At 64.0% G+C, this 25,606-nt stretch overlaps 1 protein-coding gene across 2 annotated transcripts in view; it reads left to right on the plus strand.

Annotated features, from left to right (window-relative positions):
* Positions 1 to 25,150, plus strand: part of PPFIA4 (PTPRF interacting protein alpha 4) — a 45,683-nt gene extending 20,533 nt beyond the window's left edge. Inside the window, exons 13-31 of one of the 2 annotated variants that reach the window (XM_072733645.1) lie at positions 434 to 525; positions 2,414 to 2,522; positions 3,897 to 4,105; positions 5,259 to 5,499; positions 5,904 to 5,939; positions 6,151 to 6,284; positions 6,526 to 6,692; positions 8,491 to 8,584; positions 8,881 to 8,962; positions 9,355 to 9,555; positions 10,111 to 10,173; positions 10,630 to 10,656; positions 11,898 to 12,073; positions 16,132 to 16,229; positions 16,840 to 17,015; positions 18,987 to 19,055; positions 22,169 to 22,340; positions 22,667 to 22,771; positions 23,007 to 25,150. In XM_072733645.1, the coding sequence (XP_072589746.1) occupies positions 434 to 525; positions 2,414 to 2,522; positions 3,897 to 4,105; positions 5,259 to 5,499; positions 5,904 to 5,939; positions 6,151 to 6,284; positions 6,526 to 6,692; positions 8,491 to 8,584; positions 8,881 to 8,962; positions 9,355 to 9,555; positions 10,111 to 10,173; positions 10,630 to 10,656; positions 11,898 to 12,073; positions 16,132 to 16,229; positions 16,840 to 17,015; positions 18,987 to 19,055; positions 22,169 to 22,340; positions 22,667 to 22,725 (2,205 nt within the window). In that variant the 3' untranslated portion in view covers positions 22,726 to 22,771; positions 23,007 to 25,150. The remainder of the gene's footprint in view (positions 1 to 433; positions 526 to 2,413; positions 2,523 to 3,896; positions 4,106 to 5,258; positions 5,500 to 5,903; positions 5,940 to 6,150; positions 6,285 to 6,525; positions 6,693 to 8,490; positions 8,585 to 8,880; positions 8,963 to 9,354; positions 9,556 to 10,110; positions 10,174 to 10,629; positions 10,657 to 11,897; positions 12,074 to 16,131; positions 16,230 to 16,839; positions 17,016 to 18,986; positions 19,056 to 22,168; positions 22,341 to 22,666; positions 22,772 to 23,006) is intronic. The other variant, XM_072733646.1, reaches the window with a different exon arrangement.
* The last annotated feature ends 456 nt before the right edge of the window (positions 25,151 to 25,606 follow it).

Raw genomic sequence — 25,606 nt, forward strand, 5'->3', positions numbered from 1 at the left:
GGACGCCTCGCCACCCAGGGTGAAGACGCGGAGGGCGTAGGGCGGGCGGAGAGGCAGGGCCCGGGTCCGGTGGGGCCTCGCTCCAGGTGACGCAGGAGTCCCTGAGCCGGGAGGACCGTCCCCGGCCCTGCCTCAGCCGCGTCTGTGCCGCTGCCGCGCGTCGGGGGGCCAGGGCTCAGCAGCTCTGCCCCGCTAGAAGCCTGCCCGAGACAGACCCTCCCCTGGCCCTGCCCCTCTGCCGCCCCTGCCCACCCTTCTGCTCGCTTTCCAGTCGGACCTCTTCTCTTGGTGTCATCTGTGGGCCTGGCCGGGGCCCCTGGCTTTGGACTTCGCAGTACATTCTGCTTCCCCCCAACTCTGCTGTCCTTTTGTCCCTCTCTCCCCTCTCCGCCCCTCCCTGGCCCCCCCCCCACCCCGGGTCTGCCTGGCACAGGGCCGCCTGTCTGAAGAGATTGAGAAGCTGCGCCAAGAGGTGGACCAGCTGAAGGGTCGAGGGGGGCCGTTTGTGGATGGCGTCCACTCCAGGTACTGGAGCGCGGGAGGCTGGGCGTGCTGGGATGGGGTCCTGCCCGGACCCTGAGGAAGGAGGCTTCCTCCCACCAAAAGACCGCCCAGGACCTCAGGGTCCTCCTCCTATCCAGGGTGGGACACCGAGACCCCAAGAACGTGGTCGAGGTCACCTAGCTCACTTGGGCAGCTTGGAAGGGGCGCCAGGCCTCTGAGCAGAGGCTGCCGGGAGGCAAGGAGAGGCAGGATGCTCCCGCCCCAGTGCCACGGGAGATGCCCTTGACGGGTCTGCGGGGGACGTGCTCACCCTTGTCCCGTAGGACCCGCTCACGGACAGTGTGTGGCTCATTCTAGTTCTTTGGAGACACCGTCTTTAGGGCTCTGGAGGATTGTTGTTTGAGCGTTCAGGCCACCGAGGTTCAGATAGCTGGCAGTGGGCAAAGGGCAGCGCCAGGGACGGAAGCGAGGCATCCAGAACTTCCCAACTGTTGGACGCTGAGGTGCCATGTTGTGGTTGTGACATCCCCTTTTCTGAGAGCATTTTAAGATATGGTGAGTGGTATTTTTTAAATTAGATCCACGTTTTGGGGAACTTCTGGATTTTTCTCTACATGTTGTGAAGCGATTGACATTGAACTGAGACCCCAATCCCGCCGCCACTTCTCCGCCCAGAGCGGCAGGGTGAGGACGGAGGATGCTGCTAGTAGATGCCACTCAAGGTTCCGGGCTCCTGGCTGTTTTCTCTCCAAACCACGGTCTCACAGAAGAGCGTCTTTGAGGTCCCTTGAGTGATGCTCTTGCTGTGTCAGGGCAATAGGGATCAGCTTCCCTGGAGGGGTTCAAGGAAACGTGGAGACGCAGGGCTGGGATTAGGGAAAGGGACGATGACCTGGAGGAAGAGCAGCCTGTGGGCGTCTGGGTGGTAGAGACGTGAGTACCGTCTTCGCTTCACCAGGAGCTACTGTGTGGGAGACGGTGGGGAGAAGCAGGCAACGGAGGCAGGGAGTGGGAGTTGGGGTTCCTCTGACTTCTTCCTTCCTGTAGGTTTCTCAGAAGAGACCCCCCACCCACCCCAGTGAATAAGCCTCATGACCCAGGAACACCAAGCTATTTGCACTGCTTGCTTTCCTTGGTGGTTGAGGATTCTTGGCTTTGGCCATAGGAATACTGGACCCATCACGGAGTTGGGGCTGAGGTGCAGGACAGAAGGGGGGATGAGCAGTAACGCCCCCTTCCCTGCAGCTACCTCATGCAATGCACCGTAGGCTTGCCCTGTCCCCATCCCCGGGCCCTGGGCCCCTCAGGCCCCCTCACACCCCAAACTCGGAAGGCGTGGGGAAGTCCACGAGGGAAGGCCTCCCAGACATTACTGGGATTCTGAAACCTCGCCCAGGGGGCATCCGGCCCACATCCCTGATAGAACAGGGCCTCTCGAAGCCTCCGGGGGATGGGGAGCGGCCTGGGTTCATTTTGGCCAGAATTATGGGGGAGCCCACGGGCGGTCGCCGGGGAGAAGACAAAGAAACAAAGACCCTCAGGGCTAAAAAAAAGGATCTTTAGAGACCCTCCCTTCTAGTCTCTCAGGGCCACGAGCCCTCGGCCCAAGTGCCCCTTTGATGGAGAGCTCAGCTTTTTTTGAAGCCACCAGTTGCATCCTGAGCCAAATCTTGCCATTCGAAGGTGCTGCTTACATTAGATGGAAGCTGCTTCCCTAGAACTTTCTGGATCGTTCTGATCCCTGGGGCACCAGAGGCTAAATCGCATCTCCTGTTCACACAGCGGCCCTTAGCCATTCACAGTAGCCCTCTGCCAGCTGAGGCTTCTCTCCGCCAAGCCGAGATCCCTCGACTCTTGGGCCTGGTGGCTGCGCGGGGCCTCAGCCTCAGGGCTGCTCTCCCCCCCCCAGGTCGCGCTCGGGCAGTGCAGCGGATGTGCGCTTCTCCCTCGGCACAGCCCCCCACGCGCCCTCAGGCCTGCACCGCCGCTACTCGGCCCTGCGGGAGGAGTCTGCCAAGGTGAGGGTTGGGGGTGAGTGTGGAGGGGTCTCCCCAGGGAGCTTGGGGTCAGTCCGGCCGCGTGCCTGGCTCCGGTTTCACAGACGGCTGGCGTGCGGCACAAATCCTCCCCCTCCCGTCCCCGCGTGTGGACAACAGCTGCAGCCCTGGGGTTGGGGCCATTGTTAGCTGCAACAGCTGTGCCCCTCACCTCGGCCTCCTGGTGGGCAAGTGGCGGGGCTGGCGGCCGGCCGGTCCCCGCGGCCCTGCTGAGGCCGGTGCACGTGTGCCCGGCGTGCAGGCGTGTTTCTGGTGGTCAGGGTGGGAGACGCAGGGCTGAGGTGGACTTGGCAAGCTTCCTGGAGCAAAAGCTGTGGTTTATGGGGTGGGGAGGAGGGAGGGAGGGATGGCGGGTCACGAGGCCCTGGGGATGGCACCTGAAGCTTTCCGAGCAGCAGCCTTGTGTTCCTGCTGAGACTGGCCCGGGGTGGGTGGGCGGGCGCGGACAGACAGGGAGATGCAGGCAGGGAAGGGCCCCTGCGTCCCACACCCTGCCCTGAAGCCAGTCCCCGCCTTCCCTAAGGCCCCGCAGGGTCTGGGGGAGGCGTCCCCTCATCTCGCTGTCCCCTCGCCCTCACATCTCTCCGTTGCTAAGAATGCAGCAGGAGCCCAGGAGCTGGAGACGCGCCCGCCGGGCTCGGGGCTGTGGGAGCCAGAGGATGGCTTAGGGCACCTCGCTATCCCAGGCCTGCCCCCTGCCCTCCTGGCGCGGCCCACGTCTGTGCTCTCTCCTCTTCCCCGCTTTTGTGGGCTGGAGAGGTTTGTCGGGTGCCTTCCTAGCGGCCACCACCCCAGAGGGCTGACCGCGGGGTGCTGCGGTGGAGACGCAGACGGACAGGACCACTCGGCTTCCCTCGGGTCCTGGAGCCCCATAGTGACTCTGTGTGTACAGAAGGGGTGGCCTTCCCGGAGAGCCCGCTGTGGGCCACACCCCGTGCTAGGTGCTTCCATGCGTGTCCCCGCTCTGCTCTCACCGTCACCTACGATGTGGGCAGGCACCACTACTGTCCCCGTTCCACAGATGAGGGAACTGAGGCACAGAGAGGTCAAGCAACTTTACGACGGTGGCGCAGCTACTGGTCAGGTTTCCCAGCAAGGCCGCCTCTCCCTGGGACGTGTCCCTAACCATTCTGCTACCCGGCTCCTTGAGCTGTGCTTTAAGTCCCCCAGAACACTTGTTACAGTGCAGATTCTGAGGCCTGAGGCCTGAGGCGGGCCTGGGACCCTGCGCTTGGCGAGGGTCCTCGGGAGAGGCCGGTGCGGCCGGGATGGGGGTGGTCCTGCTCCTGGGCTGTCTGGGGTCTTATTACGACTCTTGTCCCCTCCTTTGCTAAGGACTGGGAGCCGTCCCCACGGCCCGGGGTGCTGGCCCCCGCCGCTGCCCCGGCCTTTGACAGTGACGCCGAGATCTCTGACGTGGATGAGGACGAGCCCGGGGGCCTGGTGGGCTCCGTGGACGTTGCCTCCCCCGGCGGCCACTCGGACGCGCAGACCCTGGCCATGATGCTGCAGGAGCAGCTGGACGCCATCAACGAGGAGATCAGGTGGGGCAGGGGCGGCCCCTTGGAAGCGGGCTCCCAGGACGCGTGGTCTCGCAGCCGCACCTCCGAGTGCTCCGTCTGGGCCCAGGTGCGGGGCGGGAGGGTGCGACCGGCTGACCCTAGGGGCCTGACACTGGGGCCCTGAGCCCGTAGCCCCCGCCGCCGAGGCCCAGTCGCGGGAGGGCTTTGCGGGTGCTCCGCTCGGCCGTGCGTCTCGGGGAGGCAGCGCTGCTCCCGCTTCCCGGGGAAGGGACGGGAACCCGGGGCGCTGTGTGGTGTGCCCGGGGCGGAGGCAGAGAGCCGGGCTCCCGTTCTGCAGCGTCCCTCATCCTGGCGAGGCTCGCAGGCGGGGAAGGGGACGCCCACCTGGGCTGCAGCTGCCCCTGGGGATGCTTAGTCGCGTCCGACCCGCCGCCAGGCCACATCTGAGCCCGGCTGCACCAGGCTTTACGGCGCCGAGGGCCGCGGCCTCCATGGTTCCCCCACTTCTGGGTCTCACAGACCCGCTGGAAAGGAGGCCTCCCTCCCTGACACACACGCACACGCACACGCACACGCACACACGAGGGCGCCGGCGGGAGAGTTCGCACGTAGGGCTGCTGACTTGTGTTCTGCAAAGGAAAGCACCCAAGGGCCCTCGTGGCCCCTGCACACCCCCGGGCCACAGGGGAAGGGCCCTCTAGCGCCCTCGGGTCTCGCTCCCAGTCGGCGCACACGCGTGTGCGTGTGTGAGGGTGTGCGCACGCGCGTCTCCGGGGCCCCCTCCCACCCCAGCCCCTGCAGGGTTATCGTGGGTTTTCTCGTTTCTCTGTGGAACAGACAAAGTCCATCAGGGGTCGGTGTCAGTTAAAGGATGTGCGTTTGGGAACGTCAGGTACGGGGGAAACTGAGGCCCCTGAGCTGACTCGGGGCTGCCCGTGTAATCTGGTAGGTCGAGTCCTGCCGTCCGGGATGGTTTGTGTCCCACCGGCTTGGGGCCTCCTTTCCCGGGGACGGCGTCTGTTGGACTCGGGAGCTGTGGTCGCCGAGGTCAGCTAAGGAGGAAGGGATGAGACGTGGTGTGAGCTGCAGGGGGAGCAGCACCCGGGCCCGGGTGGGGAGCGTGGCACAGGCCTCGCCAGGGCCCACGCAAGGCCTGCTTTCGCCTCCCTCCCAGGATGATCCAGGAGGAGAAGGAGTCCACGGAGCTGCGTGCCGAGGAGATCGAGACTCGAGTGAGCAGCGGCAGCGTGGAGGCCCTCAACCTGACTCAGCTGCGCAAGCGCGGCTCCATCCCCACCTCGCTGACCGCCCTGTCCCTGGCCAGCGCGTCCCCTCCGCTCAGTGGCCGCTCCACACCCAAGCTGGCCTCCCGCAGTGCTGCCCAGGACCTGGACCGCATGGGGGTCATGACCCTGGTGAGTGCCCTGGGGCGGTGGGTGAGTAGCCCGGGGGCTCTCAGGCCTGCTGGGCTCCGTCCTCGGGGGGCCCAGCGTCCTCTTCCCGCGATGTGTGCCGACCCGGTGTGTGGGGCCCCTGCCCGCCCCCTGGGGTCGCAGAGGGCCTGCCACGTGTCCTCAGCCCCGTCTCGTGTGGGCACAGAGCGCTCACGAGACCCGCGGCCGGCCTGGACGTGCCCCTCTTGTCCAGAGGTGGCCCTGGCTTCCGTCTCCGGGCCAGCTCTTCTCCGCTGTGGGGTTGTCTCCAGGCCTGTGGGAGGCACTGACCCCTATGTTCCCCTCCTAGGACCCTGGGCCCCCCTTGGGTTGGCTCTCGGGACCCGGAGGGTGAGTCTGAGCATCCCCTCCCCTCTCTCTTCCAGCCCAGTGACTTAAGAAAACATAGGAGGAAGCTCCTGGTGAGTGCCGCCCAGCCGAGCCGGGTCCTCACGGGGTCGCCCCCCCAGGCCGTCCCCTTTGGCCTCCCTCCCCTGGGCCCCGAGTCCGGTATGGCTCAGAGAGGCCCCCCCTTCCTGCCGCGCTTCTCCAGGCTCCTCTGCCTCGTCTGGGCTGGGTAGGCAGGCCCCAGGTCTCTCCCTCTATTCCCTGACGGCTCCACTGTCTGTTCAGTCGCCAGTGTCTCGGGAAGAGAACCGAGAGGATAAAGCCACCATAAAATGTGAGACTTCTCCTCCTTCCTCACCCAGGACGCTGCGGCTAGAGAAGCTTGGCCATCCAGCCCTGAGCCAGGAAGAAGGCAGGAGGTACGTGCCCGAGTCCGCGGACCCCAGGGTCGCCGGGCCCCTCCCCTGCCTCTGCAGGGCCGAGTCTCCCCGGTCCAGGTGTCTGAACGCCCCCCCCACAGCTTCTGTTTGAAGGACGCGCTGTGTCCCGGCTCGCCTGCTCGCGCCCACCCCGCCCCCACTTACTGTGAGGGCTCCCTGAGGCCTGGCCCCCGGCCCGTGATGGTGAAAGCGTGTTTCTCCCCGTGGCTGTCGTCCTCAGTGCTTTGGAGGATCAGGGCAGCAACCCCAGCAGCAGCAACAGCAGCCAAGACTCCTTGCACAAGGGCGCCAAGCGCAAGGGCATCAAGTCGTCCATCGGCCGCCTGTTCGGGAAGAAAGAGAAGGGCCGGCTCATCCAGCTGAGCCGGGACGGAGCCACGGGCCACGGTGTCTGTCCTCCCCCAGCCAGCGGGCGCCCGCAGCGGGCCGGGGCGGGAGGGCGTCCTGGGACCCTGGCTCGTGGGCCCGCGGCTGGCAGCGGCCGTCGGGCAGATTCAGCTCGGGGGGCTCCCCGGAGGCAGTGGGCCACAGGCGGGGGCCTCGGAGCTTCCAGGCCATGTGGAGGTTTTCTGTGCTCAGGACCTTGGGGAGGACCTTCCCAGTTCTTCCTCGAGGACCGTCCGCTCCCGACTAGGACTGGCGTCCGGGACGCAACGTGTCCTGGGCCCGCGGCTCCGTAGAGGTCCTGTGGGCGGCATAAGCGCCCGGGCAGGCCTGGCACTCGCTCCTGTGCGGATAGAAAGTTCTGTGCACTTGCCGCGGGTCGGCGCACAGTAGGTACCGGCCTCTGCCCCGCCTTCCCCAGGCCCATGTTCCTCTCCACCCGCCCCCCCCCATCCAGTCAGACCCGTAGTGAGCAGCTGCTGTACATGCTGGGGTCAGAGCGGGGCCTTCCTTCAGGGAGCGCGGTGCCTTGCAGCAAGCAAAGCGACGGCCCCAAAACCCTGTGCTGGGAGCCGGGTGCTGGGGGGCGTCTGGCTAGAGCTCGGCCCTGCGGTGCTAGGGACGCCAGGGGGGCTTCCTCTGCTGGGCCGCAGCTGGGCTGCTGCTGGAGGGTGATGTAGGAGGCCGCGCCATAGGGATGCGTGTAGGGACTGCAGGCCCTGGGGAGGCAGGTGCTGGGTGCAGGGGCTTCGTACGGAGAGGGGGGCTGGGGGGGCAGAGGTGGCTGCAGACCCCAGGCTGGGGCAGCTCTGAGGGGCCACAACACGTCCCCCAGGGCAACTGGAGCAGGGCCAGTGCCTGCCAGGCAGGGGGTGGGGGTGGGGGGGCTAATCAGCTACAGGGAGGAACCTTTGAACCCAAAGGTGTAACCAGACCTTCCTGCCACTAGTGGAGGAGGAGGGGGAGGGGAGGAGGAGAGGAGGAGGGGGTTCGGCACCTGTCCTCTGCTTGGAAGGAGGTAGGGCATCCTGCCCCAGCCCGCAGGGGCGCAGGGGATGGTGGAGCAGGAAGGGGTGGGGAGGGAGCCCAGGAGGGTGGCCTGTGGGCAGCCGAGCCGTGGGAGGGCCTCTGCTCCCCGCACCAACCCTTAGACGGCATCTCACGTGGCGTCTGGGTCGCCCACACCCACTGCCGTGTGCGCCGTGCGGAGCGACTGAAACTTGGTGCGTTCTCCCCCGTGACCCTCGTGCGGACCCTGTGGGGTTGGCATCTGCTCAGCGACCCTTGATAGGAGGACACAGAGCCTGGAGGGTTGCCCCTTGTGGGCCTGCAAGTGAGGAAGGCCGAGGGGCAGGCATCTCAGGTGTTTCTCCCCCTGGTCAGGTCGGGTTATCCGCTCCGGCGCGGGGCCGGTTCACACCGGGCTCTCTGGGTTCCCTTGGACTCGCTTTGGAGCAGGGCCATGTCCTGTGTGGGCTCCTGCTGCTGTGGGGGCACCGCCTCGGTCTGTCTGGCTGGGGCACATCTGCAGGGCTGAGGCTCTGGGGAGGCTCTCTGGGCCGAGGAGGCCGAGGAGGCCGAGGAGGAGGAGGACCCGGGGCCGGGGGGGGGCACTGGACGGGGACCTTTGGAGGCCACGGTGGGGCTGCTGGGTGTAGGGACAGAGTGGAGGCCCCGGGGCAGCAGGTGGTCCCGTCGGGCCTCCCAGGCTCTCGAGCACCGAGGAGCCTCCGCTGCCCGGCTCAGGCCGGGGCCAAGGGGGTGGGGGGGCCGAGCTCACATGCCGTCTGTCCCCTTCCAGTCATGCTGACAGACTCCGAGCTTGGTCTGCAGGAGCCCATGGTGCCTGCCAAGCTGGGGACCCAGGCAGAGAAGGACCGGCGGCTGAAGAAGAAGTAAGAGCTGGGGGTGGCCGGGGCCGGGGGGCAGCCGGGGCCCACGGCCCGTCCCTCAGTGCTGGGCCCAAGCTCGGCAGCCGGAGCCAGGCCCAGGCCCTTCTGAAGGGGGTTGTTGGCCACACAGGACCGGCGGGGACGGCGAGGTGGTTGTCAGGATGAGCCGGGGGGAGGCTGGGGGCAGGACGGGCACCCTAGTGCTCCAGGTGAGCAGCAGGGGTGGCGCGGGGCCGGGGGGCGGGGTCAGCGGGGCTGGGCCAGGGGGACAGCAGCGAGTCTGTTCCTCTCCCCACCAGACACCAGCTGCTTGAGGATGCCCGCAGGAAGGGAATGCCCTTCGCCCAGTGGGACGGCCCCACTGTGGTCTCCTGGCTGGAGGTAGGCCTGGGGGGTCCCCTGGGCCCGTGGGGGGGCGGGCACTCTCAGCCCGTGTCTCCAGGGCCGGGCGCCCTTCCTCCGCAGGGGCAGGGACGGGGCACTTGGGAGGCGGAGCCGATGCCCCCGGGAGCTTGGCGTGGGTCAGGGACGCGGCACCCTGACCCTCAGGCGGCCCCGGGAGCGAGGCACCGCGTGGTCTGGGATCCCCACACGTTCTCGGGCCTCAGATTTTCCATCCGTAAGACGGGAAAGAGACGCATCTGGTGACGGTCACCCCACGTGTCTGATTCTTCTGCTCTGCTTGCTCGCGGGGCCACGGATGCGCCAGGCTCCTGGCGGCGGGGCCCAGGTCGGGGGAAGGGGCTGGACCTGCTCCGTGCCTGTGCCTGCAGCTCTGGGTGGGGATGCCCGCCTGGTACGTGGCCGCCTGCCGGGCCAACGTCAAGAGCGGCGCCATCATGTCGGCCCTGTCGGACACGGAGATCCAGCGTGAGATCGGCATCAGCAACGCCCTGCACCGCCTCAAGCTCCGGCTGGCCATCCAGGAGATGGTGTCGCTGACCAGCCCGTCCGCCCCGCCCACCTCCCGGACCGTGAGTGGCCCCGCCCAGGACGCCCGGGCGCCGGGGAGACCGTCCAGGCATGGGACGATGGCAGGCTTGATTCCCGCCCTTCCCGCCCCTCGGAGGACCCCCTGTCCCCAGGACGTGGCTTCCGGGGGCCTCAGCGGCCTAGTTCCTCCACGTACTGCCCGTGGGCCCAGCTGCCTGCAGAGCTCTGGGCGGGAGGGCTCCGGGGGCTCTGCGTCGATCGGAGGCAGGCAGGCAGGGGCATTTGTGACCTCGCTCCTGGCCGTGCAGGCCGTCCACAGGGTGCGGACCCTCGGGTGGCAGCTCGCAGTGCCACCCGTCTCTGTGACTGGGACCAGCCCGTGTTCCAGACCCGCACCCTCCGTTCATGTTCGTCCAGAAAGCGTTTGCTGAGCATCTCCCAGTGATCCTGGGAGCTGCTCAGGCCGACAGTGCGGGCTCAGGGCCGGGCCTGGGGGACACCCGGGGGGACGTTTGTCCTCGTGCTCGGACTTCCTGGCCCCAAGGGCGTCTGGGGACCCGCACGCAGGCCCAGCTAGACTTCCTCTCTGCCTGCAGTCTTCCGGGAATGTCTGGGTCACCCACGAAGAGATGGAGACTCTGGCGACACCCACCAAGACAGTGAGTCTGGTCCTGGGCCTGGGCTTGGGGCTGAGGACGGCCGTGAGGAGGAGGGGACGGTTGTGGCGGTGGGGGCACAGATGGCCTAGCGTGAGGTCGGTGCCCCGTGCGTGTCGGGTCCTGTCGTCAGGTGCTGGGAGCTGGGAAAGAGGCGGATGGGAGAGTGTGCGGGGGACCGGTCCCTGCTGCGCTGCGGGGGGCGGGCGTCGCGGCCAGAAGCCGCAGGGTCCCTGCCTTGGGCTTGACCCCGGGGCCGGGGAGCGGGAGAGCCTGCGGGGCGCATGGGAGCGTGTGTCTGGCGCCCGCGCAGTTGCTCCCGTGTGTCCCAACAAGCTGCCCTGTGCCACCCTCCCGGCCCCGGGGTGTCTGCTCCCTCCTTGGGTTGGGCCCGGGGTGGACGCTCCCAGGGGTCTTGACTTTGCCTGTTTCCCCGACACGCTGCGCTCATCCCTGCAGGACAGTGAGGAAGGCAGCTGGGCTCAGGTAAGACCCCGCGTGCCCGGCTCTCTGCCCCGCGGGCCTGCCGGCGTCCCTGTCTCTTTACGTCCCTGGAGGGCCGTGCCCAGGCACCGGCCTCCCCCCCTTCCCGGGGGTGCCGACCCCCCTTCCCCAGCCAAGCCTGCTGGGGCCCCTTTGCTCACGGGCAGACGCCTGCTGAGCCGCCTCCGGGGACCAGGCCCTCTGGGTCTCCGGGCACAGAAGCGACAAACCACGGCCCTCCCTTGGGTCCGGCAGAGGCGAGCACTAGACGCGAGCACACGCGTGGCCCTGGGAGTCGTCCTCACAGGGCGACCCGGCCGGGCCCTGGGCATGAGGGGCCGTGTCCTCACCCCGTGGAGCCTGCAGCACAGGACACGTCACATCAAGTGCAGAACCCAAGCCCAAAAGATTCATAGGATTTTATAGCAAAGCTCAAACACAAGAACCTTCATATCTGTTTTTAGAGGCACATACATCAGTGACCACAGAAACCGTAGGAACATTTTTCTCCAGCAAGGACGTGATAGCAAAGTGAGCCTAGCGGTTACCTCCAGAGGGGCAGCGGGTGGGCGCAGCCATGGGACGCCCGGCGTGGTCGCTGTCCGTCGGCGGCAACCTCACTTTTGTGCTGGATAACGAGCACAGGCTACGCTCATTTTTATTTGTATGATGGTTTCATTCCAAAAAAGTAAAAAGAGGTTTTCCAATCTAAAGCAAAATGAAGGGTGAGGAGGCAGTGATGGGGGGCTCCTCCCGCCTTCCAGGGGCTGGGCGGCCAGAGAAGCCCCCGCTGCCGGCAGTGGGAGATGGGGCCGTGGGTGCATGCAGGGGACCCAGGCGCCCCGGACGGACGGCGGCCCTAGAGCCTGGGCACCGGGCGACGCCACGGCTCTCGAGTCAGCACGTCCCGCTCGGGGCTGCGGGGGGCCGGTCCCATGGACGCGGCCTGCACCCAGGGTCCGGGGCTTGGGGCCGACGGGTCAGTGTGCCACCGACACCGCAGGTGCGGCCCCGAGTCGCCAGGAAGGGCTTCAGGGGATCTTGCTTCTGCTCGTTAGTGCAGACAAGTGACCCGTGGGTGGACCCGTACCATTCTGAGACCTTAGAAAGTCCCGCTTGGCACCTGCACCTGCCACCACTCCCGGCTTCTTAGTGGGAAGTAGGCCGCCACGGAGGACGGAGTGGGGTCTGTCCCCGCTTGGGCGCCGGCTGCCTCTCCCATCCCGCCGTCCCTGTCCCTGCAGACCCTGGCCTACGGGGACATGAACCACGAGTGGATTGGGAACGAGTGGCTCCCCAGCCTGGGGCTCCCCCAGTACCGCAGCTACTTCATGGAGTGCCTGGTGGATGCCCGCATGCTGGACCACCTCACCAAGAAGGACCTGCGGGTCCACCTGAAGATGGTGGACAGCTTCCACCGGTGAGCGGGGCTGCGGCCCGGTGGGCCCACAGGTCTCCCCGTCCTGCCGCCCGCGGAAGCACCCGGGCCTCTGGCCTCCCGCCCTTCGCGCCCGGGAAGTCGCTTCCGCGGCTTCGCTTTCCGGGAGATTCCCCCCAGCCCCGTGTCGTTCCCGGCCTTCGGGCCTGCAGACCTTCTCTGGGCCGGGCGCTCTCGGCCTGGAGCCGCGGCCCCGCCTGGGTTCCCCGTCTTTCCCAGTTGAGGGGAAGGGCCTTTCCGGGCCCTCGTCCTGCCTGCGCCCGGGTCTGGGGCCCTTGGGGGCGGGATACCCTCCGGCTCTGTCCCCGCTGCCGAGGTCTCCCCAGCTGGCCGCCCGTGGGCAGACGTGGGCCCAGGTCCCCAGGTCGTGTCGTTTGGCCGACTCGGTATTTTAAAGATCATGAAGTCACTTACCAGTATTTTAACACTAGGACATTTTACACGACGTTCTGGATGTCTGGCTTCTCTTGAAAAACAACGGGAAGATCTGTTGAGAGGCCTTGCGGGGGGGGGGGGGGTTCCATCTGTGCCCTGGAGGCTGCACCTGTCCCCTCCCCGATGGCTGATGGGGCTGCGGACACACGGCCGCTGGCCTGTGGGGCTGGGAAGGCCCTTGGAGTGCCTCAGCCTCCACATGCTGAGGTTCCAGGTCGGCTCCGTCTTGAGGTCTTCGGGGCTTCTGAAGCATCTCCGTGTTCCTCACCTCGACTACCTATAACCTGCTCTTATGCCACGTAGCGTTTCACAGGCATGCTCTAGTGTCTTTAAAAATTCTTTTAAGTCATAATGTTTATGACCAAAAAAAAAAAAAAAAAGATATTTGAGAACTCTCCTTTTAGTGAGGGAAACAAGCCCAATAGAGATCAAGCGTGACCCGCTCACTCAGCCAGGTGGTTGCAGAATGGGGCCCGCACCCTTCTCTCTTGGAGCTTTATTCCTTGGAGCATAGCGTTCTCTTTTTTAAAAAAGATTTTTAAAATTTATTTATTCATGAGACACACAGAGAGAGGCAGAGACACAGGCAGAGACCCAGGCAGAGGGAGAAGCAGGCTCCTGTGGGGAGCCCCATGTGGGACTCAATCCCGGGACCCCGGGGTCACACCCTGAGCCGAAGGCAGACGCCCGACCGCTGAGCCCCCGGGCGCCCCCGGCCGTAGTGTCCTGTGGAGCAGCTCTCCTAGAGTTTGGAGAGTTTGGCTGTTTGCAGGGATCAGCACTGTCCCCCGAAGTGGTGCTGCAGCTGGGTGCCCCGTCCTCCAGGCACGAGGCCGCGCTGCTCCGTGCTGCTCCCCTGCCGTGCCCGCCGCTGCTCTGCGGGAGGGGAGGGCCCGGCTCCCGGCGCTGAGGCCTTTCAGACCCCGGTGGATCTGACTCTGCCTTTTCACTGTGCTACGCAAACGCTTTGAAAGTCCTAGGAATTGGACAGAAAATTATAGCAAGTGAGAGCGGAGGCACACAGACAGCATTTCTGGTCGGGAGGCACGTGATCCTGCCCGCCCCTGGGCCTGCGTGGACCCGCCCGAGCCACCACTGGTTGCCTTGAGGCAGTAGAGTTCCTGGAAGTGATGCCTCTGAGCCCCAAGGGCTTGTTCTAGGCAGCGGGGCTGGGGCGGCGCTGGGGTGGGGGGAGCAGGCTGCACGATTTGACTTCACGAGGCCACGGCCTCCACGATAGAGCTGGGGAGGAACGGCTGTCCTCCACTTGACGGATGACAACCCCAGAGGCTGAATGACCAGCAGTGTCCAGGGCAGAGACGAGCACTGCAGCGGAGGTGGGCGAGCTGCCTGACAGGTGCTGGGCTCCCTGTCACTGAGGTGCTGGGCACAGGTGTTTACACTCCTCAGTAGGACGCGACCCAGGCGAGGCCCGAATGAGACGGGAGCTTGGACTGCTGGCCTGTGCGGCCCCTTTGACCTTCAGATTCTGGGGTTCTTGGCCTGGCGTAGTTGTTATTTATTGAGCGCTTACTCTATCCGGTACTGGTTAGGTTCCTTTAGTACTTTCTGTGAACCAGCTCATTTCATGCAGTAAACATTCACAGCGTTTACTATGTGCCAGGCACCCTCCCAGGGGTTTGAGATTTATCAGTGAACAAAACAAAGTTGCCCTCATGGAGTTTCCATTCTAACTGGGATTGATCGATGGATTGATTAATCCATCCATCCATCTAGTGATCCATCCATCCACCCATCCTTCCATCTATCCATCCATCCGTCCATCCATCCGTTCATACATCCATCTATCCATCCATCCTTCCATCCATCCATCCATCCATCCATCCATTCATCTATCCATCCACCCATCCTTCCATCCATCCTTCCATCCATCCATCCATCCATTCATCCATCCATCCATCCATCCATCCACCCATCCTTCCATCTATCCATCCATCCATCCATCCATTCATCTATCCATCCACCCATCCTTCCATCCATCCTTCCATCCATCCATCCATCCATCCATCCATCCATCCACCCATCCTTCCATCCATCCTTCCATCCATCCATCCATCCATTCATCCATCCATCCATCCATCCATCCACCCATCCTTCCATCTATCCATCCATCCATCCATCCATCCATTCATCTATCCATCCACCCATCCTTCCATCCATCCATCCATCCATCCATCCATCCTTCCATCCATCCATCCATCCATCCATTCATCTATCCATCCACCCATCCTTCCATCCATCCTTCCATCCATCCATCCATCCATCCATCCATTCATCCATCCATCTATCCATCCATCCTTCCATCCATCCATCCACCCATCTATCCATCCATCCATCCATCCGTTCATCTATCCATCCATTCATCCATCCATCTATCCATCCATCCTTCCATCCATCCATCCACCCATCTATCCATCCATCCATCCATCCGTTCCTCTATCCATCCACCCATCCTTCCATCCATCCTTCCATCCATCCATCCATCCATTCATCCATCCATCCATCCGTTCATCTATCCATCCGTTCATCCATCCACCTATTGATCTATCCATCCACCCATCCTTCCATCCATCCATCCATCCATCCATCCATTCATCCATCCATCTATCCATCCACCTTCCATCCATCCATCCACCCATCTATCCATCCATCCATCCATCCATCCATCCATCCATTCATCTATCCATCCGTTCAGCCATCCATCTATTGATCTATCCATCCATCCTTCCATCCATCCATTTATCCATCCATCCATCCATCCATCCATCCATCCATTTATCCATTCATCTATCCATCTATCCATCCACCCATCCTTCCATCTGTCCATCCATCCATCCATCCATCCATCCATCCATCCACCCACCCATCCATCTATCGTGTGTGTGTATAGATAAAAAGTGCCAGGGGAAAAAATGAGACCAAGGTAAAGAGGATGAGCCGTATGGGCTGGGGTGGTGATGATGACATTGCAGCTTTAAATCAGGTGGACAAGGTGACCAATGAATTGAGAAGATGACATTTGAGGAGAGACATAAAGGAGACAGGGGTGAGCCATGCAACGGATTGGGGAAGGAGTGCTGCAGGCAGACAGTAGCAAGTGCAAAGGCCCTGAGGTACACAGGCATAAGTGTGTTTGAGGAACAACAGAGGAGTCAGTGTACAAAGGCAAATCATGTAGCTTACGTAGGTCATTGTGAGGACTCTGAGTGAAATGGGGAGTCAAAGAATATCTGTGGGGCTCTTTCTGTAGCATCATATCGTTATGGGTCAGATACCTGTAGGGTCATTCCAGTGTCTAAAGAGTGGGGGGGGGGATGTTGCTTCATTCAGAGAACTGTCTTTCCAACGATCAGACCCATACCCTGGCCTAGAGTGAGGACATGGAGTGGGCAGCGGAGGGGAAGGAGCCTTGGACTGAACCCCATGCATGCCCCGGGAGGAGGAGGCGCAGGCGCAGGGGTGGGCTGGGGTGCAGTGTGTGCCGGGAGACGTGGGCCTGGACATGTTGGGGCTGGCGCTGGACGTGGGGCAGAGGGCAGGGATGTGGCCCCACTGAGGCTCTGCTCGGGGCTGTGTGCCTGCAGGACCAGTCTTCAGTACGGCATCATGTGTCTGAAGAGGCTCAATTATGACCGGAAGGAGCTGGAGAGACGACGGGAGGAAAGCCAGCACGAGATCAAGGGTAAGCTTGTCCAGCGGCGTGGGGGCAGCCTTGGGAGCAGGCCCCTGCCTCACCGTCCCCTGCCTCGAGTGAGTGGCGGGTGGGGAAGACATTCCGTGTCTCAGGGAAGCTCCAGACCTGGGGGGACATGGTCTGTGCCCGAAGGGTGTTGCCATCTGGTGGAGAAGAAACAGTCCCTGCCCAGTCAGCTGCACCCCCCGCCCCCCAGTGGCCACTGGCTGGACCAGCGCAGTGAACCCCCAGGCCGGTCCTGTGGACTGGTGTGGGAAGGTGGTCCTGCGGCTTGGTGATGTGGGCGGCACCGAGCAGGAAGGAGACAAGTCTGAGAAGACTCTTCAGAGGTGGAGAAAGAAGGGGACGGTGCCAGCCTAGAGGCAGGAGGCGGCCCCCGCAGGGGCACCGGGGGGAGCCGGGAACCGCCTGGCCTGGAGTCCTGGAGGCTGGCAGGGGTGGAGGGTGCTGGGGCTGCTTCTTCAGGAGCCCGGGCGCCGGGGAGGACGGAGAGGACGCCGTGGGAAGTGGGTGGACTGGAGCACTGGGCGCAGGGAGCCCTGCTTCTGCAGGCCGAACCCGTTGCCTCTTCCTGCCCCTTGCTTGCCGTGCCCTGCAGACGTGCTCGTCTGGACCAACGACCAGGTGGTGCACTGGGTGCAGTCCATTGGGCTCCGGGATTACGCGGGAAACCTGCAGGAGAGCGGCGTGCACGGAGCCCTGCTGGCCCTGGACGAGAACTTTGACCACAACACGCTGGCCCTGGTCCTGCAGATCCCCACGCAGAACACCCAGGTGGGCAGCCCTGTCCCGTCCCCCCGCCCCACTCTCCCTCCCTCTCCCCCTCCCGCTCCCACACACAGGCTAGGGATTTGTTGGGGGGACTGTGCTAGAGCCTGTGTCGGGGGGACACGATGTCCTCGAACCCCCAAGCCGCCTAGGGAGCAAGTGTCCTTCACACGTGGCGCGCAGGCACCCAGACCACGCCGCCGTGGGCACCCTCACCCTCTCCAAACCCCACCTTCACCTTTGACCCCTGCGGCTACCTTTCCTCGCTCTGCTTTTCTGACCTGACTGCTCTTAGAGGAGGACTAGCCCTGGGGCCCGAGGGGACCCGAGAGCCGGCCGTCTCCTCTGTCCCCCGCCTGAAGGACAGGCCTCTGGGCCCCGCGGGTGGAGAGAGCTCACTGCACCAGACGCCACAGCCCAGAGCCTCCCCGGGCCAGGGCTTTGTGTCCCTGCCACAGCTCAGAAGATGAGACGTCTCCTTGACCCATTTCATAATCACTGCGGAGCCGTCGTCCAGGACTACCCGAGCTCCCTTGGACCGATTTACACATTTGGCCTCTCGAACTTCCTGTGGGTGGCAGATGCTGGAAGTGCTACCTGTCGCCTGGAGCCCCTCCTGTCATGCCGGCTCCCGCCGTCCAGGCCTCCTCCACACTGATTGGGGTTGACCCGGCCTTGCCTCTTGTCATTTCACCGCCTCTGATTGTGTTGCGCGGGGCCCAGGCCTTTGGGGCTCCAGACGGAGTGGTCCTAATTCTTTTAGGCTTTCCTCTTATAGACGCGCCTCCTGCCCTGATCGGTTTAGCCGCCCTTGTCTGGACTGTTTGCAGCTGTCAGGTCTCTTGAAATTCAGCAGCTAGAGCCACAAAAGCTATTCCGAGAGCAGATGCGTCTCGGCCTGCGTGAGGGTAGGCTGTGTCGGCCCATAACCTGGGGGCGTGCTGGCACTTTGGGGGTGCGGGGCGGCACACGGGCCCGGTGGGCCCCCCCAACCCGGCGGAGTGGAGAACACGGATCCTCAATTCTCTAAGCAGAGCCGAGATCCCCAAGTTCCCCCGCACGTGCTCGCCCGCCCCACAGCTTTGGAGGATGGTCACCGGAGGAGCGGTGTCCTCTGGATGCCTGGAAGTGGACGATGCTCCTCCTCTTGCATCACTCATGAGAATCACCTTCTCGATGCTGACAGTTCCTGCGAGGCTCCGTGGTTAACGTTTTCCACCCAGAAACGGGCTTGTTCTTCTCCAGCATCGTCTCCTGTCCACACGTGTCCGCGCCTCTGCAGAGCAGCAGGAGGCCCCTCCGGCGCTTGCGAACCTTCTGTTTTTCCTGCCTGGTCCATTTAGCGCAGCTGTTAGGGGCGGCGGGAGCCGACCCGGTGTGAAATTCTTCACCATCAGTGGTTGAGAGTATCTGGTGGCTGTTTCCAAAACTTTGTAGTTTTTGACGTTTCCCAAATCTCCTGCTGACTTAGGCTCCTGGAAGGTTTGGTCAAGGCCTGTAGGCACGAGTCTGCCCAGGGGCCACAGGCCGTAGGACTGCGCAGTCCTCCTGATTTAAATTTGTGATGTGGAGCCTTATGAAATAGGTTTCTTTCATCTAAATACACTAACTCCTTATTTTCCATGGTCTCCATGCTCACTTACCCTCCAGAAGGGTAGTGACGCATGATTTTTCCCATATACACAGAATGTAGGGTTTTCCCCCCGTAAGTGACCTGTGCAAACGTGTTCTGTGGTCTGACTTTGTGCAAAGTTACAGTTTTCTAATGGGCCCCACAGGAAAGAGTCCTAAGGCTGATAGGTCCACTTCTAAGAGGACACTGAGGTTTGCCTGAAGGAGCAGCATCGGGGCTCGTGGGTTAAATGCACCGAAAGCCCCATCTCTGCCCTTGGGCCTCGAGGAAACAGGAGCAGCCTGGCAGAGAGGTCACTAACTCTACCCCTCCCATCTCTCCGTCTCTGCGTCCGTGGACTCCAGGCACGCCAGGTGATGGAAAGAGAGTTCAACAACCTGTTGGCCTTGGGCACAGACCGGAAGCTGGATGATGTGAGTCCTTGGCTGTGAATTAGGGGCCCTCGGGGTTTGGGCATTGGTGGTTCGTTGGGTTGAAATTCCTGAGCTGTGCTTTCCTTGGGCCGAAGATTGGTGGCCGAAGGGAGGAAGCTGGGGGGGATTGGGATGATGGTGGGAGGCGCAGGGGCAGGCCTGGCAATAGGCCTAGAGACGTCTCTTGAAACTGCTCGCACAAAAACCAAAGGCTCCTGTGTGTCACGCGTCTGGCGACTTCCAACTCTGTGCCCCACCGCCCTCCTAGCCACGCAGGGTCACGGGTGCCCCACAGAGGCCACCGCTTTGAGATCACGCCTTTTTCTTAATCTCCACCCCCATGTCTCAGTGCTCGTGGCGCCGCAAGGCTCCAGCCTGCTTATCAGGACGCCCGCGCTGTGGGAGCATCCTGGCTCAGGGGGTGGCGTCCGGCCGAGGCCCTGCAGTGACCGGCCTGCCAGCTCGCGCGGGGCATGCGGCTCAGACGTATGAGCAGCGCGTGGCTTCCTCCCTGGTTCTACTCTTGAGTTAGCTTCAAGCCACGTTAAGGTTCTCCTCTCCTGACCCCCTGGTCAATGAAAAACCGGCCTTTCCCCCTGGGTTTCGGGGGGCCTTTCCCTGAGTTTAGGCTGGACTGTGTCCAGGAGGACCCGGGAGGCCCTGGGCCTGTCCCCCGAGGGTGCAGCCCTTTCCTCGGCCCTCCTCCCTCCGCTCCCTCCCTCCGCTCCCTTCTCACTTTCCCATCACCAGCCTCGTCTACCTTTGCGTATCAGGTCAGCCTTGGCCGCCTGGGCTCCAAACAAGTCAAAAAAGAGCCCAGATTATTTATTTTTAGCGTCTCCAGCTTCAATCAGGTCTGTTTCTTCTGATCTCCGTGGTCTCTGTAGCTTCCCTTTCCGCATACCCTGCCCCGCCCAGCACCGCTGTTTGGACTTTGGGGCCTGCTTGGGGGACACCGTCAGTGCTACCGACCTGTTAGTCTTTCTTAGCCGGGCTTACCAGGGCTAACGTGCCCCTCCGTGCACCGGCCGTTCTGCTTCAGCAGACCAGACCCACGCGGGAACACACAGAATTCGTGGAGGGGTGTTTTCTTCAGAGGTACCTTGAAATTTGGACTGTGATCTTCACACACACACGCGATATACGTGCGTGCATGAGTGTGGCCGTACCGGCCGCCCCCGCTCTCAGAGATCTGGATTTCCCCAGTGCCCCTGCCATGTGGACCCTCCTCTCACTCGCCCCCACACCTAAGAGCTTGGTTTTCTCGATGCTGCTTAGAAAAATGACTCCCATGGATCTTAGCGTGGTGCTTTCTAATTAGAAAGCTACGTATCCCTTCAATCCTTACAAAAATATTCTTCGAAGGCCCACTCAGGGCCAGGCATTGGCCCAGGCATGGGGTAGAGCGGTGGCCGACGTCCCTTTACGCGTCACGTGGACCAGGTCATGATCCCACCTGATGGGCTGATGAGGGACTAAGCCCACAGGGGACTTGCGTGTGGCCAAAGGCTGATGTGCGGCAGAGCAGGGACGGAACAGAACCGCCTCTGGTTCCTGTTCTCTCCCCGACACCCCGCTGTCCCCTCGGAGCGCGCAGGGCTAGCCAGCCTCTCAGGCTTCGGACCCTGGGGTGGGGTTACTGAGGCGATGATGTCCTCGATGATGTCATCTCGGCAGCACAGCGGACTTCCGGGATGCAGCGAGGTGCGGGCTGCAGAGGACTGGTTCTTGCAGGAAGCTCACAGTGGAAAGGCCAGGTTCTGGGAACGAGGTGGGGTTTGGTGGTGGTGGCGGGCACAGTGCGGGTCAGAGCTCCGGGGAGATGCTTCCTGTCTGGCCGTCTAGCACAGCGTCAGCAACCGTGAGCTGACTCCAGCTGCTTCCTCTTTCAGTCCTAGGTTCTCAGTTTCCCTTCTCCGGCTTCAAGGCCCCGGAGGCTTGCACAGTAGGACTTGAGGGAGAAGAGGACAAGTGATAGGGTCGGCTGAAGGTGGAAATGGGGGGAGCAGGGAGGGAGAGAGGAAGGGACAGCAGTCTGGGTTGGGTTGAGGGCAGGATCCTGGAACGAAAGAAACGATGAGGAAAGTTCCTGATGAACTCATGGATGGGAAGCCTGCGGAGGAAACCAGCTGCCACCCGTTCCTTCAACAGCCATTTATTGAGCCCTACAGTGTCCCCAAGCACCACCTTGGGGGCTGGGGATATGTCGGTCGGAACAAAAAAGATCCTGGTCTCGGTCCTGGAGCACAGAGTTTGAAAGTCAGCGAGAGTTGAGGGAGTGGGGTGGAGGGACACGGAGAGAGAGCTCAGGGAAATAACCTCCTAAGCACAGGAAAACACGACGCTACGGTGCGGTGCGTGCTGGACCTGGCGCCAGGAGTCATAGGGGCCTTTGGCCTTGGGGCTGGGCCGGGCTGCGGGGCCCTTGCGCCTCTGGCAGCTCTCTGCCTACGCCGGTTCTGAGAACACGGTGGGTCTCCATTGGGGTCGGGGCATGGGGAGATGAGGCACGGCTGCCAAGCAGGGCGGGAGTGGGCTCTGCAGGGTGGGAGGGGGCCATGCACAAGGCTCTGCAGGGCGGGGAGGGGGCCGTGCACAGGGCTCTGTAGGGCGGGAGGGGGCCGTGCACAGGGCTCTGCAGGGCGGGAGGGGGCCGTGCACAGGGCTCTGCAGGGTGGGAGGGGGCCGTGCACAGGGCCATCCCGCAGGCCAGGGCTCTGGGTGCCCTTTGGCAGATGGTTTAGAGGCGCTGGCAGGTGGCAGAGGGCTGCTCACCTCCTCTCCCTCTGGATGAGCCCGGTCCCACGGCCTCGCACCTGACCCCTCACAGGTGCTCTCACCTGGTCCTCTGAGGCTGGGCAGCCCGGGAAGTGGGGGGGAAACGGCAGAGAAAAGCCACTACATAGGGAGGCTCAGAGTGGCCCCTTAACTCACCCGAGCTGGCTGGTCAGACAGCGGTGGGCGCCTGGGGCCTGGGCCTGGGTCGCAGGGCAGCGGGGCAGCCTCAGTGGGGGGGGCATCCCCGGGCGGCGGGGACCCCCACCTGGGCCACGGCTTCATCCTACAGACCCTGCAGGGGCGTGGGCGGGGACTGAGCCTCCTTGTCCCCATAGGGCGACGACAAGGTGTTCCGCCGAGCACCATCCTGGAGGAAGCGCTTCCGGCCCCGGGAGCCGCACGGCCTGCTTGGTGCCTCGGCAGAGACGCTCCCCGCCGCCTTCCGCGTGGCCACCCTGGGGCCCCTGCAGCCCCCCGCCGCGCCGCCTCCCAAGGTCACGCCCGAGGGTGAGTGATGGGCCTCGGGGCCTGCAGGCGCCGCTGCACTAACGCTGCCCCCGGGCCGGCGGGCGGGCCCCACCCGACCCTGACCCCCACCCCAGCCCCCACCCCGACTCCAACCCCACCCCGGACCCCACCCTGAACCCCACCACAACCCTGACCCGACCCCCACCTGACCCTGACCCGACACCCACCCCGACCTTGACCCCTACCCTGACCTCGACCCCACCCCAGACCCCACCCCGACACCAACCCGACCCCCACCTGACGCCACCCTGACCCCCACCCCGACCCCGAGTGCGCCCACTAACCGCCGCTCTGTGTTCTCCCAGCCGGGACGGCGGGGGCGCCGAGGCTGGAGGCCTCCACGGTCCGGACCTACTCCTGCTGACCCCCCCTCCCGCCCCGGCCCCCGCGGGGTGTGCCCGAGGCGCGGGGTAAGTGGGCAGCCCGGGCCGCATGCCGCCCCCCCCTCCCCCGCCGGCCCCTGCTCGCTGCCGCTTCCCCTGCAATCTCCCCCCCCACGTGCAGCCTGCCCCCCTCCTGTCCCCGCTCGCTGTCGCCGCCCCCGCCTGGCACCTGCTTGCAAGCTGGGCACGTGCACCTGTGCCCGGGAGGAGGCTCCGCTCACCACGCAATGCCTCTCTCTCTCTCTCTCTCTCTCTCTCTCAGCTCGCTCCCACTATCTCTATGGTCACATGCTCTCCGCCTTCCGGGACTAGCCACGGTCACGGCCTGTCCCTGCTGGGGTCCCCAGGCCCAGCTGGCCCGGCCCTCCCGCCGTACCAGTCCTGCCGCGGCCCCCAGTCTCCGTGACTCCAGCGGCCCTGGATCTCAGAACACCCTGGACCCCCTTGGCCTCCCACCCCGAGTCCCCCCGTGGGCCCTCCGTGAGTCTCTCGTGGCCGTGGCTGGCGTCCGGCTCGTCCCTGCTGGGGATTTCTGCAGAAGGCGCAGGACGCAGCGGCCCGGGGCGGGCGTGACCTCACCCTCCCTCTGGGCCTAGCCTGGCCTGAACTGCGACCCCACCAGAGACCGGGACCTGTGGCAGGCCCGGGGACGGCCCTCCAGGCGCTGCCTTGCTCAGGCTCTGGGGCCTTCGGGTCCCAGGCACGTCCCAGCTGCGGGACCCCGGTTCTGGCGCTCCCGGCCTTCCCCGTCTGTCCACAGGGCAGCTCCTGGCTCCAGGACCTCCCTGGGGCTCGGCTGGGAGGGGCTGCGGAAGGGCGGTGAGGCTGGGGCAGGAAGGCTAAGCGGGGACTCCAGGCGCATGCCCAGGATCCATCCCCAACGTGACCTGGGGGCGAATCGGAGAGAAAGGGGCCCTGAGCTCTGAGCCAAGGTTAAGGATGGGGAACCCTTGAGGCCTCCCGCCCAGTGAGAGGTGCCGCCCGCCCGCTGGAGGGCGAGCCGGTGGCCTGTGTCCGCCTCAGGCCCAGACGCCAGGGGACCGGCAGGTGGAGCTGCCGCTTGGGGCGGGGCTGGGGCTTGCGTGGGAGCTTGGCTCTGGGGCAAGGGAGCTACCCACAGAGCCTACTCTGCTCTGGGTTCTGCCCCTGCCCCACCCCTTTAGTAACCCAGCCCCTAAAAATCTACGTTGACCTTGAACCAGGCCTGGGAGAGGTGGCCTGAGGCTCTGTTCCCCTGGTCTCTCGGGAGGAGTCCAGGCGTCCCCTTCAGCGAGCCCTAGCCCAGGTCCAGGAAGCCCAGTTGGTCCAGGCCGTCGCTCTCCCGCCTGGCCCTAAATCACCCACCCTTCGTTCAGGGCTCTTTGGGGGCAGGGACTGCCTCCTCCAGAAATTCCTGAGACCCGCCCCCCAACTCCCGTCCTTTTCATCGCTTTCCCCAGCAGCACGGTGGCGTCCAGGGCTGGGGGTCCAGGTCCCAGCGTGCTCGGAACGTCACACCCAAGAAACCCCTCTTCCTTCCCCACCTCCTTATCTTGCCAGAATGCCTGGAAGTGTTTGGGACCCAGGTTCGGGGGGAGCTGATGGGACCCAGGGCTTCATCCGAGGAGAGGAGAGGAGAGGAAAGGGGCTGGAGCGTGCTTCCTGGGGAGGTGCCAGGGCCACGCCGTCCTCCAGGCGGCCGAGCAGCTGGTGTGCAACCCGATCGACTTGGGTTCGAGCAGGGGCTTGGCTAGCAGCTGGGAGGGTGGGCCAGAGCCCCCTGGCCAGAGGCGTGCAGAGCCGGGGCAGTGCCAGGGCACGGAGCCCCCTGCTCCTTCTCAGTAGAGGAGGGGTGGCCCCGGGGTGGGGCCGAGCGGGCTACCCTCCCCGTCCTCGCCCTCCCTGCCCCTCAGGCTGCTGCAAGTGCAGCTGCTCATTCTCGAGCAGAGAACGTGGTGGATGGAGAGAGAAGGCCCCTCCCCGGGTGGTGGATGTGAGGCTCCTGAGACCGTGGGGGTGGGGGCCACAGGGCCGCCTAGCTGCAGCAGGGGACACTTGATGGGCCGAGTGGGAGATCCAGTCCGGCTTCTCCGGCACGCTTGGCCTTGGCCGTGGCCCGTCATGGTCGGCCACGTGCCTGGGTCCTTTCAGGGCGCCTTGGGAGGGGCCGCAGGGCGGTGGCGGTCGGGAGAACCCGTGTGTGCCGCGATGGGAGGCTGCAGCTTCGTGTGCCCCTCACCCCACAGTCCGTGTAGTTTTTACTTGGAGACTCGCCAGTGACCCGAACCCCCATCGCCAGCCCCCTGTGTCCTGCCGGTCCCCTTCTCAGTACTGTACTGGCTCCGCGCGCCAGGGCTGGGGTGTGGGGTGTGAGTGTGAGCGTGGCTGTGTACGTACCAATAAACAACCTGGTTTTAAAACAACCTACACACGGCTCTGGGACTTTTTTTCTTTTTCATTTCTTTCTTTTTTTTTTTTTTTTTTTAACTTTAGAGTCCAGCCTCTTCCACGGTGGGAAGGGCTGCTCTCCTCTGGGAAGCAAACACCCGGGTTTAGGGTTCAGAAGGAGCACAGCAGCCGGTTCACTTACAGGACCAGGGGATGGAGGAGGGTTGGTGTTTGGGTTGCTTGTGCCAAGGGAGTCAAGGAAAAGGAGGAGGAGCCCCAGAGCCGGGCTTCCTGTATTCCCCTCTGCCTTTCTGGGCCCTGGCCCAGCTCCGCCCTCCCCATGGCCTCCCCGAGGCTCCCTGGGCATTGGCTCAGATGGCTCCTCGCTCTCACTGCAGCAGCCCCGGTGCCCGCGAACACAGGCCCTCCTCCCCCGAGACTCGGCCCCGGTGCCCCTTGCCCGTCTCAGTCCCCCGGGCTCAGTGGGGTGGCCAG

Source organism: Vulpes vulpes, chromosome 13 (genome assembly GCF_048418805.1).
Source record: "Vulpes vulpes isolate BD-2025 chromosome 13, VulVul3, whole genome shotgun sequence".
NCBI classification, from domain to species: domain Eukaryota; kingdom Metazoa; phylum Chordata; class Mammalia; order Carnivora; family Canidae; genus Vulpes; species Vulpes vulpes.